At 42.3% G+C, this 15,640-nt stretch overlaps 1 protein-coding gene across 2 annotated transcripts in view; it reads left to right on the forward strand.

The window, feature by feature from the left end:
- The window catches only part of med13a (mediator complex subunit 13a), a 98,963-nt gene that overhangs the window by 79,268 nt on the left and 4,055 nt on the right, over positions 1 to 15,640 (forward strand). For both annotated transcript variants that reach the window (XM_061702075.1, XM_061702076.1), the window contains 12 exons: positions 2,214 to 3,133; positions 3,270 to 3,437; positions 6,243 to 6,466; positions 7,272 to 7,461; positions 7,695 to 8,079; positions 8,223 to 8,454; positions 10,380 to 10,571; positions 11,194 to 11,417; positions 12,377 to 12,519; positions 12,602 to 12,760; positions 14,775 to 14,963; positions 15,161 to 15,303. In XM_061702075.1, coding sequence (XP_061558059.1) covers positions 2,214 to 3,133; positions 3,270 to 3,437; positions 6,243 to 6,466; positions 7,272 to 7,461; positions 7,695 to 8,079; positions 8,223 to 8,454; positions 10,380 to 10,571; positions 11,194 to 11,417; positions 12,377 to 12,519; positions 12,602 to 12,760; positions 14,775 to 14,963; positions 15,161 to 15,303 — 3,169 coding nt within the window. The remainder of the gene's footprint in view (positions 1 to 2,213; positions 3,134 to 3,269; positions 3,438 to 6,242; positions 6,467 to 7,271; positions 7,462 to 7,694; positions 8,080 to 8,222; positions 8,455 to 10,379; positions 10,572 to 11,193; positions 11,418 to 12,376; positions 12,520 to 12,601; positions 12,761 to 14,774; positions 14,964 to 15,160; positions 15,304 to 15,640) is intronic.

Below are 15,640 nucleotides of genomic sequence, written 5' to 3' on the forward strand. Positions count from 1 at the left end.
ACATCAATGTGTAAAGGATATCACCCCATGGGCTCAGGAACACTTCAGAAAACCAACGTCAGTAAATACAGTTCGGTGCTACATCCGTAAGTGCAACTGAAACTCTACTATGCAAAGCAAAAGCAATTTATCATCAACACCCAAAAACGCCGCCAGCTTCTCTGGGCCCAAGCTCATCACAGGTGGACCGCTGCAAAGTGGAAAAGTGTTCTGTGGTCCGACGAGTCCGCATTTCAAATTGTTTTGGGAAATTGTGGATGTTGTGTCCTCCGGGCCAAAGAGGAAAAGAACCATCCGGACTGTTATGGACGCCAAGTTAAAAAGCCAGCATCTGTGATGGTATGGGGCTGTGTTAGTGCCAATGGCACGGGTAACTTACACATCTGTGAAGGCACCATTAATGCTGAAAGGTACATACAGGTTTTTGAGAAACGTGCTGCCATCCAAGCAACGTCTTTTTCATGGACCCCCCTGCTTATTTCAGCAAGACAATGCCAAACCACATTCTGCACACTTACACCCTCATGTTTTCTTAAAAGAATTGTACCCATCTTACAAATTTTTCCTGGGTAATCAAACATATGTGCACAACTGTGTGTTTTCTAATTTACCAAATAAAAGTAGGGCTGTGAATTTCAAAATAAGAGCAAGTATATTCAAAAAAGGGTTAAGTGTTCAAACCAAGTGTATTATATATGGGTGCACATTATACACGAGAAATTTCGGTAATCGCTCATTTCTATTATGTGGTGTGTGTTGTGTTGAAACTTAAACACATTTTCATTTGTTTAAGTTGTCACTCTTTTGGTCTCTCCCAAACATCTGTTATCAAAACTGTGCAATTTCCCAAGCAAAGCTGCCTCAGCTGCCTCAGGTCCTGCAAGGAGTTTGATCACCCAAATTAGTGATCTAAGAACCGGTCTGTTTTGAACAAGCAGTATTAAACTATTGTGTAATGTTTTCAATAGAAAACCTATTGATATTTATAGACAAGGTTAGTGCAAATATTGAGAGAAACAATGTCATGGAGCAGGAATTATTTCGAAAGGGGAACCATAATATTCATACTGTTGCTTGTTTATCAATGCGTTAGACAGATGATTTTTCCATTCTGATTTTCCAATTTCTGGAAATAAGTAATTTGAGAGTACAGGGGCCCTCGTTTTGTGACCGAGTTCCGTTACATGGTGGCCATGTAACCCAAAATTGTATGCAAGTTACCATAGCTAGAGTCGATCACTAAACTATGTTAATGTATATATGTTAATGTATTTGTATGAAAAACGCTGTTGTTCCATACAGTACATATACAATACAATATACACTAAAAATACAATATACAATACACAAATATAATATACAAAAATAAATTTAAAATAACAGTACTGTAAAGTACGGCAGTAAATGAGCGTGCATTCTTGTGCCACCTGGCAACGTATTCCTAGACAAATTGGTTCGTGTGGTGTTCTCGAAAACAACTGTGTCGCGACCAATGTAAACCGAGGACCCCCGGTGTCGGTCTCTTGTCTTGTCTGCACTTCGAAACACTTGGCCAGCAGCCAAATAATCATACCTAACAATCTTGTAACAATGTGTCGGTGCTGCCTTTGAGATCACGTCCCGTCATGAACGTGTCCTGGCTCCAGTAATGCTTGGACTTCCTTGGAATGGGCCGGTGCCAGGTGTTGTTGCTCACATATAGCTGGGGGAAACAATGAGCTCCCTCACTCTCCGACAGCTTCCTCACTGTTGGTCGCCAGCCTAAAAATAAGCCTTACCTCAGAGGGGCGCTTGAGGAAATGTTTATAGAACATCTCTCATAGAACAAATTTTTTTTTTTTTTTTGTTGTTGTTATTTGCGGCTTCCGTAGTTCTCAGCGTGACCGCGCTGACGTGCACTGCTTGCAATAACGACATGGGAACTAGTCTACAAAAAGCACGGTAATCAGTGTCGCCAGCTTAGTCATTTGTTGACTTTGACTTTTCTGACCTCACTAGTGACAAATTTTCAAAGCGACTTAGGAGTTTCGTTGTCGCTAAGAAACACTGAATTAAGCTGAATCATTTTCATGTTGTTTTACCTATGACACCGGTGGAAGGAGATCACAGAGTGAATGGCCTTAATATCAGCTGGGCTTCACCTTTCATAGAGCACTTCATTTGGTAATTGCATCTTTTTTTTTTTTTTTTTTCTTCTGTCTCTCTTCCCCCAGTAATATCCCAAGTGTGGGAAGCACTATGGACCAGGACTACAACCAGACCTACACCCCGCAAACTCACACACCCTTCATGTCCAACAGCGCTCCACCAAGTAACAGTGGCACTGGCATCCTGCCTTCCCCCGCCACCCCACGTTTTTCAGCCCCTACCCCACGTACACCACGCACTCCACGCACACCTCGAGGCCCCTCCAGCGTTCAGGGCTCTCTCAAGTATGAGAACTCGGACCTGTACTCACCAGCCTCCACCCCCTCTACTTGCCGTCCGCTAAACTCAGTGGAACCGGCCACTGTTCCTTCCATCCCAGAAGCTCATAGCCTCTACGTCACTCTCATTCTCTCTGAAACAGTCATGAACCTCTTCAAGGACTGTAACTTTGACAGCTGCTGCATCTGCGTATGTAACATGAACATCAAAGGAGCAGACGTCGGCGTGTACCTCAGTGACCCCATCAGCGAGGCCCAGGAAGCCTGCAGCTGTGGGTTCAGTGCTGTGGTCAACAGGCGGTACGGCAATGGCTCAGGCCTCTTCCTAGAGGACGAGCTGGATATCATCGGCCGTGGTTCCGACATCAGTCGCGAGGCAGAGAGGCGTTTTGAGGAGCTCCGGCTCTCCTCGCTGGACAGAACCGGCATTGGGAGGGGAGACGGTGTCCCGGATGAACTGATTCTGCTACTGCAGGATCAGTGTACCAACCCTTTTTCACCTATTTCAGGCCTGGATGACATAGTAACACGTGGAGTGAAGGGCGGCCCTGTGCCGCCCTGCGTTAGGGTAGAGGAGAGGGATTTTCACAGTGACTGCTACATGGCCCTGGAGCACGGCAGGCAGTTCATGGACAACATGTCTGGTGGAAAGGTGGACGAGGCGCTGGTGAAAAGCACTTGTCTACATCACTGGTCTAGACAAAATGGTAAGACATAATTGTCAAAATTTTGCGTGATAATTGCAACACATACATATTGTACTTAATTGTCTGTCCAAAGGAAGAATTGTCCAGATTTTTTAGTTTTTCCCTTTAATTATTGCCTTATTCCTCTGTTCTCCAGCAGTGGACGTAAGTGCGCTGTGCTCTCAGGATGTGCTCCGAGTGTTGATGTCCCTTCAGCCTGTACTCCAAGATGCCATCCAGAAGAAAAGGACTGTGCGGTCGTGGGGTGTTCAGGGCCCACTTACCTGGCAGCAGTTTCACAAGATGGCTGGACGGGGCTCATACGGTAAGTCAGTCAATGCGAGAAACAATATGCAGAGGTTACGCTAGTTCTGTTAGTTTGAATCTCGGCTCTTGGAGCCAAATTTGGCGACTGCCATTTATTAAAAGCAACATCCTGCTATTAATCGCATGTTTTATTTATGTCAAGAAGAAATGTCACTGTAACACTACTTTAAAGTTGTTGCTAAGAGTCACCATACAGCAGTGGCAAGTCACTAAACCTTCAAGTCCTCCAAAATTATACGCTCCTCTTCACCAACCTGTTACCAATATGCGACACCATTGTATATATACTGTGAAAAGGAATAACAGTTACCTTGGTCACACTTAATAATAGTGGGAGAGTTTATGTAAATTGCGGGACAGACGAGACAAGTGTCCATACAAGACGTCATCTTAGTGACATAAATACAACCCCAATGAAGTTGGGACGTTGTGTTGAACATAAATAAAAACAGAATGCAATGATTTGCAAGTCATGTTCAACCTATATTTAATTGAATACACTACAAAGACAAGATATTTAATGTTCAAACTGATAAACTTGATTGTTTTTAGTAAATAATCATTAACTTAGAACTGCAACACGTTCCAAAAAAGCTGGGACAGGTGGCAAAAAAGACTGAGAAAGTTGAGGAATGCTCATCAAACACCTGTTTGGCACATCCCACAGGTGAACAGGCTAATTGGGAATAGGCAGGTGTCATGATTGGGTATAAAAGGAGCTTCCCTCATTCACAAGCAATGATGGGGGGAGGTTCACCTCTTTGTGAACAAGTGCGTGAGAAAATAGTCAAACAGTTTAAGGACAATGTTCCTCAATGTACAATTGCAAGGAATTTAGGGATTTAATCATCGACGGTCCATAATATCATCAAAAGGTTCAGATCATCTGGAGAAATCCCTGCATGTAAGCGGCAAGGCCGAAAACCAACATTGAATGCCCACGACCTTCGATCCCTCGGACGGCACTGCATCAAAAACCGACATCAATGGGTAAAGGATATCACCACGTGGGCTCAGGAACACTTCAGAAAACCAATGTCAGTAAATACAGTTTGGCGCTACATTAATAAGTGCAACTTGAAACTCTACTATGCAAAGCAAGAGCCATTTATCAACAACACCCAGAAACGCCGCCGGCCTCTCTTGGCTGGAGCTCATCACAGATGGACCGATGCAAAGTGGAAAAGTCCATATTCCAAATAGTTTTTGGAAATTTTGGCCGTCGTGTCCTCCGGGCCAAAGAGGAAAAGAACCATCCGGACTGTTATGGACGCAACGCTCAAAAGCCAGCATCTGTGATGGTATGGAGCTGTGTTAGTGCCAATGGCATGGGTAACTTACACATCTGTGAAGGCACCATTAATGCTGAAAGGGACATGCACGTTTTGGAGAAACATATGCTGCCATCCAAGCATTGTCTTTTTCTTGGAAGCCCCTGCTTATTTCAGCAACACAATGCCAAACCACATTCTGCACTTGTTACAACAGCGTGGCTTCGTAGTAAAAGAGGGTACTAGACTGGCCTGCCTGCAGTCCAGACCTTTCTCCCATGGAAAATGTGTGGCGCATTATGAAGCGTAAAATACGACAACAGAGACCCCGGACTATTGAACAGCTGAAGCTGTTCATCGAGCAAGAATGGGAAGGAATTCCACCGACAAAGCTTCAACAATTCGTGTCCTCAGTTCCCAAACGTTTATTGAATGTTGTTCAAAGAGAAGGTGATGTAACACAGTGGTAAACATGACCCTGTCCCAGCTTTTTGGGAACGTGTTGCCATCAAATTCTAAATTAATGATTATTTGCTAAAAACAATAAAGTTGATCAGGTAGTGTATTCAATTAAATATAGGTCGAACATGATTTGCAAATCGTATTCCGTTTTTATTTATGTTTAACACAACGTCGCAACTTCATTGGAATTGGTGTTGTAATAAAAATAAGTCCTCTCTTTCTCAATTTAATAAAAGTATGAGTGAAAGGACAAAAAGCACACTGTTTTGTATTTACATACACACGCGCGCACACACACATTGAGTAGTCTGCAGAAGTAAGACGTGATACATAATGCAAATCACATTTTAACGAATACACAAGTGAGATTCGCTTAATAGCGGTAATACTCCACACCACAGTCACCGCTGTATTATTTGACAGCCATTATGGCCAGCGCTGCAAATGACTGTCAGTAATTAAATGTATGATACCAATATATGGCGGCAAACGTGACCACTGACATGGATGTGTTTGAGCATTTGCCATCCGTGAACTAGTGTTCCCAACACTTGTCTGACATACAACATACATGTTTGAAAACTCCATGAAATTAGCATGAGATCGATAACTGGCAGTTTTGTCGGAGGGCTGGGAGGAGCTGACAGATTACATTGTGATTTGGAATGGATTAAATAGCTTTTGTGAGAGAATTAACAATCTCATTGGGAGAATCTCTTTTTGCGTGTTCTGAGCTAAGATTTCAATGCCAATGTCTGATTCAGCATAATAATGTTGCTGAGCAGTTATGCCATACCACAGGTCTACATTGATTTATTGGAACTCAACTTCTTCTTGAGAGCTCAAATTAGTTGAGACTGAATCAACAATGCCTTTTCTGGTTGCAACCTAGAAAGGGCATTCGTTTTGACTTAATGATCAAATCATTCCCCTTCCTAAATGTGACCTAATCTGATTCACCAGAGGGATTAAAAGAGAGGAAGCGACAAAATAGTCACACTCTTTCATTGTTTTTTTTTCTCTCTCTCTCTTTGTGTGATCCACTGTCCTCTTCTGTTTCTCTCTCGCAGGCACAGATGAGTCCCCTGAGCCACTACCCATCCCCACCTTCCTAGTGGGTTATGAGTATGACTTTGTGGTGCTGTCTCCATTTGGCTTACCCTACTGGGAGAAGCTGTTGCTTGATCCCTTTGGCACCCAGCGGGACGTCGGGTATTTGGTGGTATGTCCTGACAACGAGGCTCTGCTCAGTGGTGCGAAGAGCCTCTTTAGGGACCTCACAGCTGTCTATGAGGTAGAGAAAGATGAAATGCTACAGTATTTATATTACACACATTTATTTACTGAATGATATCACCTTGTCTAGAACATCCTGGAAAGTTTTGACAATTTCCGCAGATTTTTTCCTTGTCTTGATTTGCTCTTAAATTTCCCCCAGAATGAATAACAGTCTCATTCTAATTAATGCAAGCCAATAATTTGTTTTTAGAGTCAGTATTAGAATACTAAAATATGTACTCATAACAAGGGATCTATTTAACACAGGAATTACACAAATTATATTAGATGGATCTAATATATTGACCTACTTAGATCACATGCTCCTTCTTTGACCCAGTGATAGCGTCACCCATCTTTTATGGTGTGGTCCTCCGGGACTGCAGACTAACATGGGATAAGCAAACTAGTTGGCAGCCCAGCTCTCGTTCCTCTTGAAAAACTCATGCCGCACCATACAGCACACTCAGTTGCTTTTTAAGCAACAGCGTGTGGCACCCAGAGGTGCCAGAAGAAATAGTAGCGATGATGATCCTTCCCTCTTGCTGTTATCAGTGTGTATAATTTAACACAGATCCCATTGGACCACTACAACACACTCTCAACTCCATTATTAATGTGTACAGTGCTCATTTTGTGATATTTGTTATCTGTACATAAATGTTCTGTTTTGAGCATGGGGTATCTTCAAGTTTGGCTCAATTTCCTAATAATAGCTTCACTCATACTAGATTTTTCCATTATTTTGCTAGTTTAACATGGAATCCTCACTGTGGTGTTAATAAACGAGCTTATATTTTGCTTCCTATATTTTTCCATAGTCGTGTCGACTTGGGAAGCATCGGCCCATATCCAAAGGCTATCCTGATGGCATAGTCCTCGTCGGTGGCAGTGGACCCAAAAGCCTTGTGGATCAGCCAGTTAGCGACTGGTTCCTCAAGGCTGCCAGCAGCAACAACGACGCCTTCACTAAGCTCAAACTCTATGCACAAGTGTGCCGCCACAACCTCGGTAAGTGTAGACGTTTGTTATGCTGTTCTTGTTGGCTTCGTCTGCTCTTTATTCTGACATTTCCACTCTTGACCCCACTCTCTAGTTGTTGCAAAAAGGCGAGCGAGAGAGCCTTGGCGAATTGAAAATGTGCAGGAATAAATTTGAAAGCAGAGAGTTCAGTGGAGGAGATTTTATTCTCTTTTAAGTGTAACATTATTCATCCAATAATGTATCCATCTTTGTCTTTATAGCGCCATACCTCTCATCACAACCCTTGGATAGTTCTCTCCTCACGCAACCCAGTCCCCCATCGTTATCCAACCAGCCATTATCTACACCTCTGATGGGATCTGCCTCCAGCTCAGCTGCCCAGCAGGGTGCAATGCACAGCTCCTCGGTCCCCAACAGCAATGGCGCCTCTGTGTCATCCAACAGCCTGGTGACATCATCTGGACAGCCTGGCAGCGGGATGCAGTCTGCTAAGGCAAGCTCCTTTACCCCCTTCGGAAGCATGGTCAGCCAAAGCCAGGGAGGTGGCCCTCAGAGTGGACAGCTGGGACAGCAGGCTGGAACCCAGAATACTAGCACCTCTGGGGACAACTCAAACAGCCAGAGCCCCACAGAGCCCCCAGAAAGGTATAGCATGCCACACCAGCATGCTCAGCATCAATTCATAAAAGCTGATCATATTTCACCGGTTCTCTTCCAAAGATCTTGACTGAAATAATTAAATACTAGACTTGTATAGTGAAATGAATGTGTGTGTGTGATGCCCACAGCACTTTGGACCGTGAGAAGGTTGGCGTGCCCACAGATGGCGACTCCCACGCCATCACCTATCCACCCGCCATTGTTGTTTACATTGTGGACCCCTTCAGCTATGAGGATTCTGACGGTGGCCCGGGGCCAGTGCCAGCCCACTCCAGTGTGTGGACGCTCGGTTTGTTACGCTGCTACCTTGAGATGCTTCAGTCGCTCCCCGCACATATCCGGAATTCTATTTTTGTACAGGTGAGTTAACTTCCTGATCATATTAAATTATATTCTCTACTCAAGATCAGTGCATCAGATATTATTACCATTGCCATTATTACCTTTTGCAGAAATCTGTTGATCCTGACCAATGCAATAGTACTTTGCCTTAACAGCATAAAGAAATGCAATAGCTTAAGGAAAACTAAAGGAGCAGAATGATTTCTCAGAGAGGAGAAGGATTTCTCTTCTCGCGCTTCACTAGCCTTATTTTTTTGCGATTCACTTACTCACAGTGAATCTGAACTGTAATTTACATTTATTTGCAAAGAATTTCTTTTGGGTAGGACTAAATAGAACAGTCCTTAAATGGTTCAGGTCCTACCTGGAGGAAAGGAGTTATTTTGTAACCATCGGAAGTGTTCAATGACCTATGGGGTCTCTCAAGGGTCAGTCCTTGGACCCCTCCTGTTCAGCCTATATATGCTACCCTTGGGTCAAATTCCTCAGAACCTTTAATTTTGACTATCATAGCTATGCAAATGACACACAGTGATATCTAGCAAGTGTCTCCAGATGACTACAGTTCAATTCAGGTGTTGTGTCACTGTGTAATAAAACAGATAAATATCTGGATGAGCCAACATTTTCTTCAATTAAACCACAACAAAACTGAGATAGTTGTTTTTGGCAATAAAGAAAAGAGGATTGCTGTTTGTAAATACCTGGAGTCACTCTCTTTAAAAACCAAAGACCAAGTACGAAACCTTGGTGTTCTGATAGATTCCGGCCTGACTTTCAACAGTCATATCAAATCAATTACTAAAACTGCCTTCTACCATCTGAAGAACATATCCAGAGTGAAGGCTTGCATGTGTCAAGCAGACCAGGAGAAGGGCATCCATGCTTTTATCTCATGTAGACTTGACTATTGTAATGGTCTTCTGACTGGACTCCCTAAAAAGAGCATTAAATAGCTGCAGCTCGCGTTCTGACACTGGCTCCCAGTCAGCTTTAGAATAGATTTTAAAGTTCTGCTACTGGTACACGAATCACTAAACGGTTTAGGTCCTGAATACACGAAAGAAATGCTAATGGCACATAAACCCAGTAGGGCTCTGAGATCGACACACTCGGGTCAAATAGTGGCGCACAGAGTCCAAAGCAAACATGGTGAAGCAGCATTTAGCTATCATGCGGCACACAAATGGAAGAAGTTGCCAACAGAAATGACGTCAGCCCCAAGTGTGAATGTTTTTAAGTCCAGGTTAAAAACTTTTTTTCTGTTGCTTTTTAGAGCAGTTCCACTTTTAAATGATATTTCTTGCACTGTGCGCTGTTTTAATTGTACTTTAAAAAAAATTCTCTTTGTTTTAAATGTTTATAAGCTGTTTTTTTCTTTACTTGTAAATGCTTTTAATCATGTAAAGCACATTGAGTTACCTTGTTTATGAAATGTGCTATGTAAATAAATTTGCTTCGCTTTGCTTTGCTTAAAGGTCTGATTATGAGTAGTGCATTGATGAACATAAAGGTGGATAAGAAAGACGAAATTGAGTAATCAGACCACCATTTTTTGATTGCAGAGTCAGTAGCCGCTTTCACACTGCCCATTAAAAACATTTTTTTTTTTTTTTTTCTTTCCCCCCCCCCCCCCCCCCCCCCCAAGGGTTGCTGTCATGTGTGAACGGTAGCAATGTGGATTAGGTTGAAGAATTGATCAGCGATAGGTATTATCAGCTCAGGTCCAGACCAACATTGATTTGTTTTTCTAGTTTTGGGGTAAAAACGACCCACATTCATGTAGAACGGCATGTAAGAAGAATCTCTGTCCACAAAAAAACACTGACATGGTCACGTATTGAATCATAAATTCACAGTTTTGATGACGTTAGGGTAAGTGCCTATTTATAATTGAGTTATAAAGCTTTGCTTTTATGCCCCTTTCTTTCTAAATCTTATAGATTGTCCCCTGCCAGTACCTGCTTCAGCCTGTGAGAGGTGAAGACCGCCATATATATGTTCAGCACCTCAAGTCTTTGGCCTTCTCCGTCTTCGCTCAGTGCAGACGACCTTTGCCCATTTCCACCAACGTCAAGTCGCTGACGGGCTTTGGCCCGGGTTTAGCCATCGATACAGCTCTTAAAAGCTCAGAGGTAAAATAAATATATTTGCAGAATTTTCTTCAACTTTTTTTTTTTATTGTATTAATATTTGTATTGGAATTCCAAACAAAGTTATGTCACTATCATGATCGATGATACTGGCAAGTTGATCGAAACATTGTGGCTGCAAAATTGTTGTTTTTATTTCTCTGAAGACATCGCCTGACCTAAAATGTTCCATTAACCCAAGCCGTGTGCAGTCCGCCATCTGCACTCCGCCATGTGCAGTCCCTGGAAAAAAAATAAAACATCAACATCATTTTTATTTGCTGGAACAAGACAGAGCAAACGTCGAACTTCCGCTACCCCAGAGTTTTCTTTCCATTATCTGCTTGGCTAGCTTCACAAGAACTCCTAAATGGGGTCTTGATTCCAGCTTTAAACAAAGGAGCAATTTAATTCAGGCTCCAATTCAGCTGACTTCCTTCCTTACAGCGATTGCTACAATTTCCCTTTAATGCACTCGCAACGTTTGATCTGCCTTGCTTGAAAACGTGCGACATGAATGGCACGGTGTGAATTTTCCTGTTGGCAGCCGAGCGCATCAAAATATCCTCAAGTTCACTGATGAATTTTTTTTTTTTTTTTTTTGCTCTATCCTGCCTTTGTACAGAGACCCGAGTGTGTGCGTCTGTACACACCTCCATTCATCCTTGCACCAGTTAAAGACAAGCAGACTGAGCTTGGGGAGGCTTTTGGGGAGGCGTCACAGCAATACAACGTGCTGTTTGTAGGATACTGTCTCTCCCATGACCAGCGCTGGCTCCTTGCCACATGCACTGACCAGTATGGGGAACTCCTGGAGACCTGCATCATCAACATCGATGTTCCCAACAGGTAGAACCACTGTCGAGTAAAACCTTCATGTTCTTTCCCCACCCCCATTTCCATTGTTGCCAACCCTCATAATTAGGGCCCAATTAGCCCTTTTCAAATCGGCAAAAAATAGCTGATTTAGTTTTTATTTTTATTTTTTTGCCATTTTCTAATACATTAAGGGTGCTGTATTTTGGCTATTTAGACCTCCATAGCACGCTGGAGGAGAAAGGGAAGGCGGAGATCTTCCCTAGTGACGTAGATAAGCTCGAGAAATTCGAATGACCTGACCTGTTGAGATGTCCTCTCGAAAGAAAACTTTTTGGAATTTAGGAATGCGTGGACGACTTTAATTCATATTTCACATGTTTACTGAGGCAGCATAGAGACTATTACATCCCAAATACTAGAAAAAGTTGGTTTGGAAAATAGGCCCCCTTTAACAGATTACAACATAAGACAAAGATAATGACATTCAAACAAACCAAAAAAAATCTGCCGATTTTTGCCAAATTTGGTCTGTTGTCAAGTTAAACAAATGCTAAAAGACAAATTCTTGTAAAACACTACAATTTTCTGCCTGTATTTGATATTTTTATTGGTGTTAGTGTTAAAGGACCAAAAAAGAAGTTATTTTGTTCTATACAGATTTTTTGAATTAATCGGCCAATTAAACGGTTATCAGAATTTTATTCTGAAAATATCGGAATCGACATCAGCCTGAAAAAGATGATATCGGTCGGGCCCTACTCATTATGTAAATGTTATTTAAATGCTGTTTAAATTTAAATCCCCATCAATTACGTCAAACCAGTTGTCAAAGTGGCCTTTTTTTTCTGAGGTAGACGAGCACATAGTTATCAATCAAACTGCACACGTTGCTGAGAAGTATTGACTAAAACTGCTGTTTCTGTACTCTGGCATGACACGTTTATGAACACTGTAAAATAACTCCACGCCTGTCTGCGTGCGTTGCTCAGGGCCAGGAGGAAAAAGGGCTCCGTTCGGCGCCTTGGCCTGCAAAAGCTGTGGGATTGGTGCTTGGGACTTGTACAAATGACATCGGTACCCTGGAGAGTGGTAATTGGACGGCTGGGCAGGATAGGACATGGAGAGTTGAAAGGTAAGAATGTTAACATGGCAAAATTCAATAGTGTGTGTTGTCATTCATTCAACCCTCTTGTGCTCCTCTTCAAATGTGCCAGACTGGAGTATATTGCTCAGCAGAAGAAACCTTCAGTCGCTGTGTCGCCGTCTGAAGGAAATGTGTCGAATGTGTGGCATCTCTGCCTCGGATACCCCCAGCATCCTTAGTGTGTGCTTAGTTGCCATGGAGCCCCAGGGCTCCTTCATCATAATGCCAGGTACATACAAGATGGAGACTATGAATTTACTTATCTGTTTCCAGTGTACACTGTTCATCCGAGTCGTCGACTACAGCCGTGTGTTGTAGGTTTTTGTGTATGCGCGCGTGTGGGTCTGACGTGACGGATGGCAGCAGCACATCATGAAGCTTGTCACATCCTAGTCCAGAGCAGATTGATGGCAGGGAAGATGGTGTACCTTTTTGCTCGTAAAGCACTAGCTCGCAGATGCCCATTGATCTCAATGCAGTGTGATGGAGAACTTGATCAGTGGGTTTATTTTGGGAAACGAGTGGGGGATTGTCAGTGCATCATACCAGGATTGCGTGATTGAGCGTTGTCGGAATGAAGAGTCCTATGTCCTTAAAATCTCTCCAAGATAAAATACAGCTGTCAGCGTCATATGTCCAAATCTGTGACTCAATTTTTTTTTATTTATGTGTACGTATGTATTTATTTTTTTACATCCATTAAATGTAAGTTCGATGCCAAGCTGCAGTCATTCAAAATCAACGTTGTGCATATGAAACGCGTTCGATTTATTATCCAATAAACCACCCTGGGTTTATTGTTTGCCACCATTCATCATTATAAAAACAGTATTTCATTTCATCATTCAGGTTGACAATGTCGTACATTGAAAGGGTTTCTATAAAGTAACGACATAGAGCTAAGTTGAGAAGCTTATACGAATGTTAGCTCAAACAAAAAAAACTCATCGATTTAATATGGAGCTTTTTAATGCTGATATAAAATCTTAGTAATACACAGTAAGTACGATATCCTAGCAAGGAGTGATTTTTTTTTTTTTTTTTTTTTTTTTTTTTTATATATATTGCGTTGCAAATTTTAAAATGGAATACCCTATCTTGTTGTTTTTGTTTGTTTTTTTGTTTTTGGGGAGGGAGGGTAAATTTATCACATAGAAATGTTTTAGTGTTTCAGTTGTAAATATAAAATGCAGTTTCTATAAATTATGTTTTTTTTTTGTTTTTTGTTTTTTTACTGGTGTGCCGTCTATGGCAGCAATAACTGAAATCAAGCATTTGCAATAACTGGTGGTAAGTCCTTTGCATTGATGTCGAAGAATTGTTTTAACTCAGTCATATTGGGGAGTTGTCCAGCATGACATGTCCGTTCAAGATCATTCCATAGCATCTCAACTCACTTTAAGTCTGGACTTTGACTTGGCCACTCCAAAAGCTTTTTTTTTAAATTTTATTTTATTTTTTTTATCGCCATTCAGAGGTGGACTAGCTGGTTTGTTTTGGGTCGTTATCCTCCTGCATTACCCAAGAGCACTTGAGCTCGAGGGCACGAACTGATGGCCAGTACTCTTTAAGTGATTTCTTAATGCAACAAATCTGATTGTAATGGGGTCTGGGTGTGTATGTATATGTCAGTGTTATGCCAGTACGTGATATATTTGTGTAAGTTTAGGTGCCAGGATGTTCAGAATTTGTTTATTTAATAAATGGAAATCTGGACAAGGTACACACTGGTACCTATCCTGCCAGAACATTAGGTACACCTGCATAATCCCATGGCATGTAATGGCAAAATCAAAGAAAATAATACATTTTCTTAATTATTGTGGTTGTAGGATGCAGTGGTGTGGAACAGCATGTTTCTTATAATGTATAATGCCGTGCAGTACTAGAAACTACAACCACACTGTTGCAAATGTCTTTAAATGAATCCCTGTCTAATAATGTTAGTCCAAACTGAGCATTATTGTCTTGGCAGTGTTACAAAGTAGAGGTGTACCCAATGGACTGGCCTGTTGGGGCATTTCGCCTCTGCAGCTCCAGAATTTATATACGGTAGCTAGATTGACAGACACACACAGTAGCAATAGTCACACAATATAAACATGCATATACATTTGTATACGTTTATCTGCAAGCAATTTACCTGTGATATTAAAGCAATAATTCTTCTTGATTCTGTTGTGCTCTTCTTGCTCTTTTGATGAACCAGTCTGTATCTCCCCCCCCCCCCCCCCCCACATCAGACTCTGTGTCGACAGGCTCGGTTTTTGGCCGCAGCACCACCTTGAACATGCAGACGCCGCAGCTGAACACGCCCCAGGACACCTCCTGCACCCACATCCTAGTCTTCCCCACCTCTGCCTTTGTCCAAGTGGCCAGCTCGAATTACACCAACATCGACACCAACATCGACATTCTGAATGCTACCACAGGTCAGAAGCACTTTGCTGCTCTCTGGAAGACTCAATGTACATTCTAAACTCTGACCTTTGTCAAATTGGTTTTGTATCTATTAGTATTGGTACATATTTTATACATACCGGATACTACTGCTTCAGACATCTATTAATGTAGCATTCAAATAGATAGGAGAGGTAATGGGACCTAATTTCTCTTCTCTTCTACTTAGATGGATCTGATGGGATGGGTATCTTTGATCTGCTGGACCCAGAGAACGAGTTGGTGGATCCCGACATCATCAACATCTCGCCCAATACTTCTCCAGTGCATTCCCCAGGATCCCATTACCACCATGGAGGTGATGACAGTAAGGTAAGGCCCCTAGATCTTTCTTGCTATGTTAGATTTTACCACTGGGTGCCCCTTCCTACGAGGGCGACGTAACCCGAATTTGCACGTCAGTCGGAATGCATTGTCGTCTATCGATACGCTACGCTACCTATGCTAACACAGTAGCAAAGTCAAAATTACAGTTCAGTGTTCGCAGGGGATAGGGACCCAGCCCTGCTGCGAATAGCTCAAATCTGCAAGTAATTGAGGCTCCCCCCCCCAAAAAAGGGTTTATAATTGCCTATAGACGCAACAAGACGGCGGAACACACTATTTTTCTTAGATAGGGCTATACGGCCTGTGTAAAAATGAAGCTCCT

Source organism: Phycodurus eques, chromosome 17 (genome assembly GCF_024500275.1).
Source record: "Phycodurus eques isolate BA_2022a chromosome 17, UOR_Pequ_1.1, whole genome shotgun sequence".
In the NCBI taxonomy this organism is placed as follows: Eukaryota; Metazoa; Chordata; class Actinopteri; order Syngnathiformes; family Syngnathidae; genus Phycodurus; species Phycodurus eques.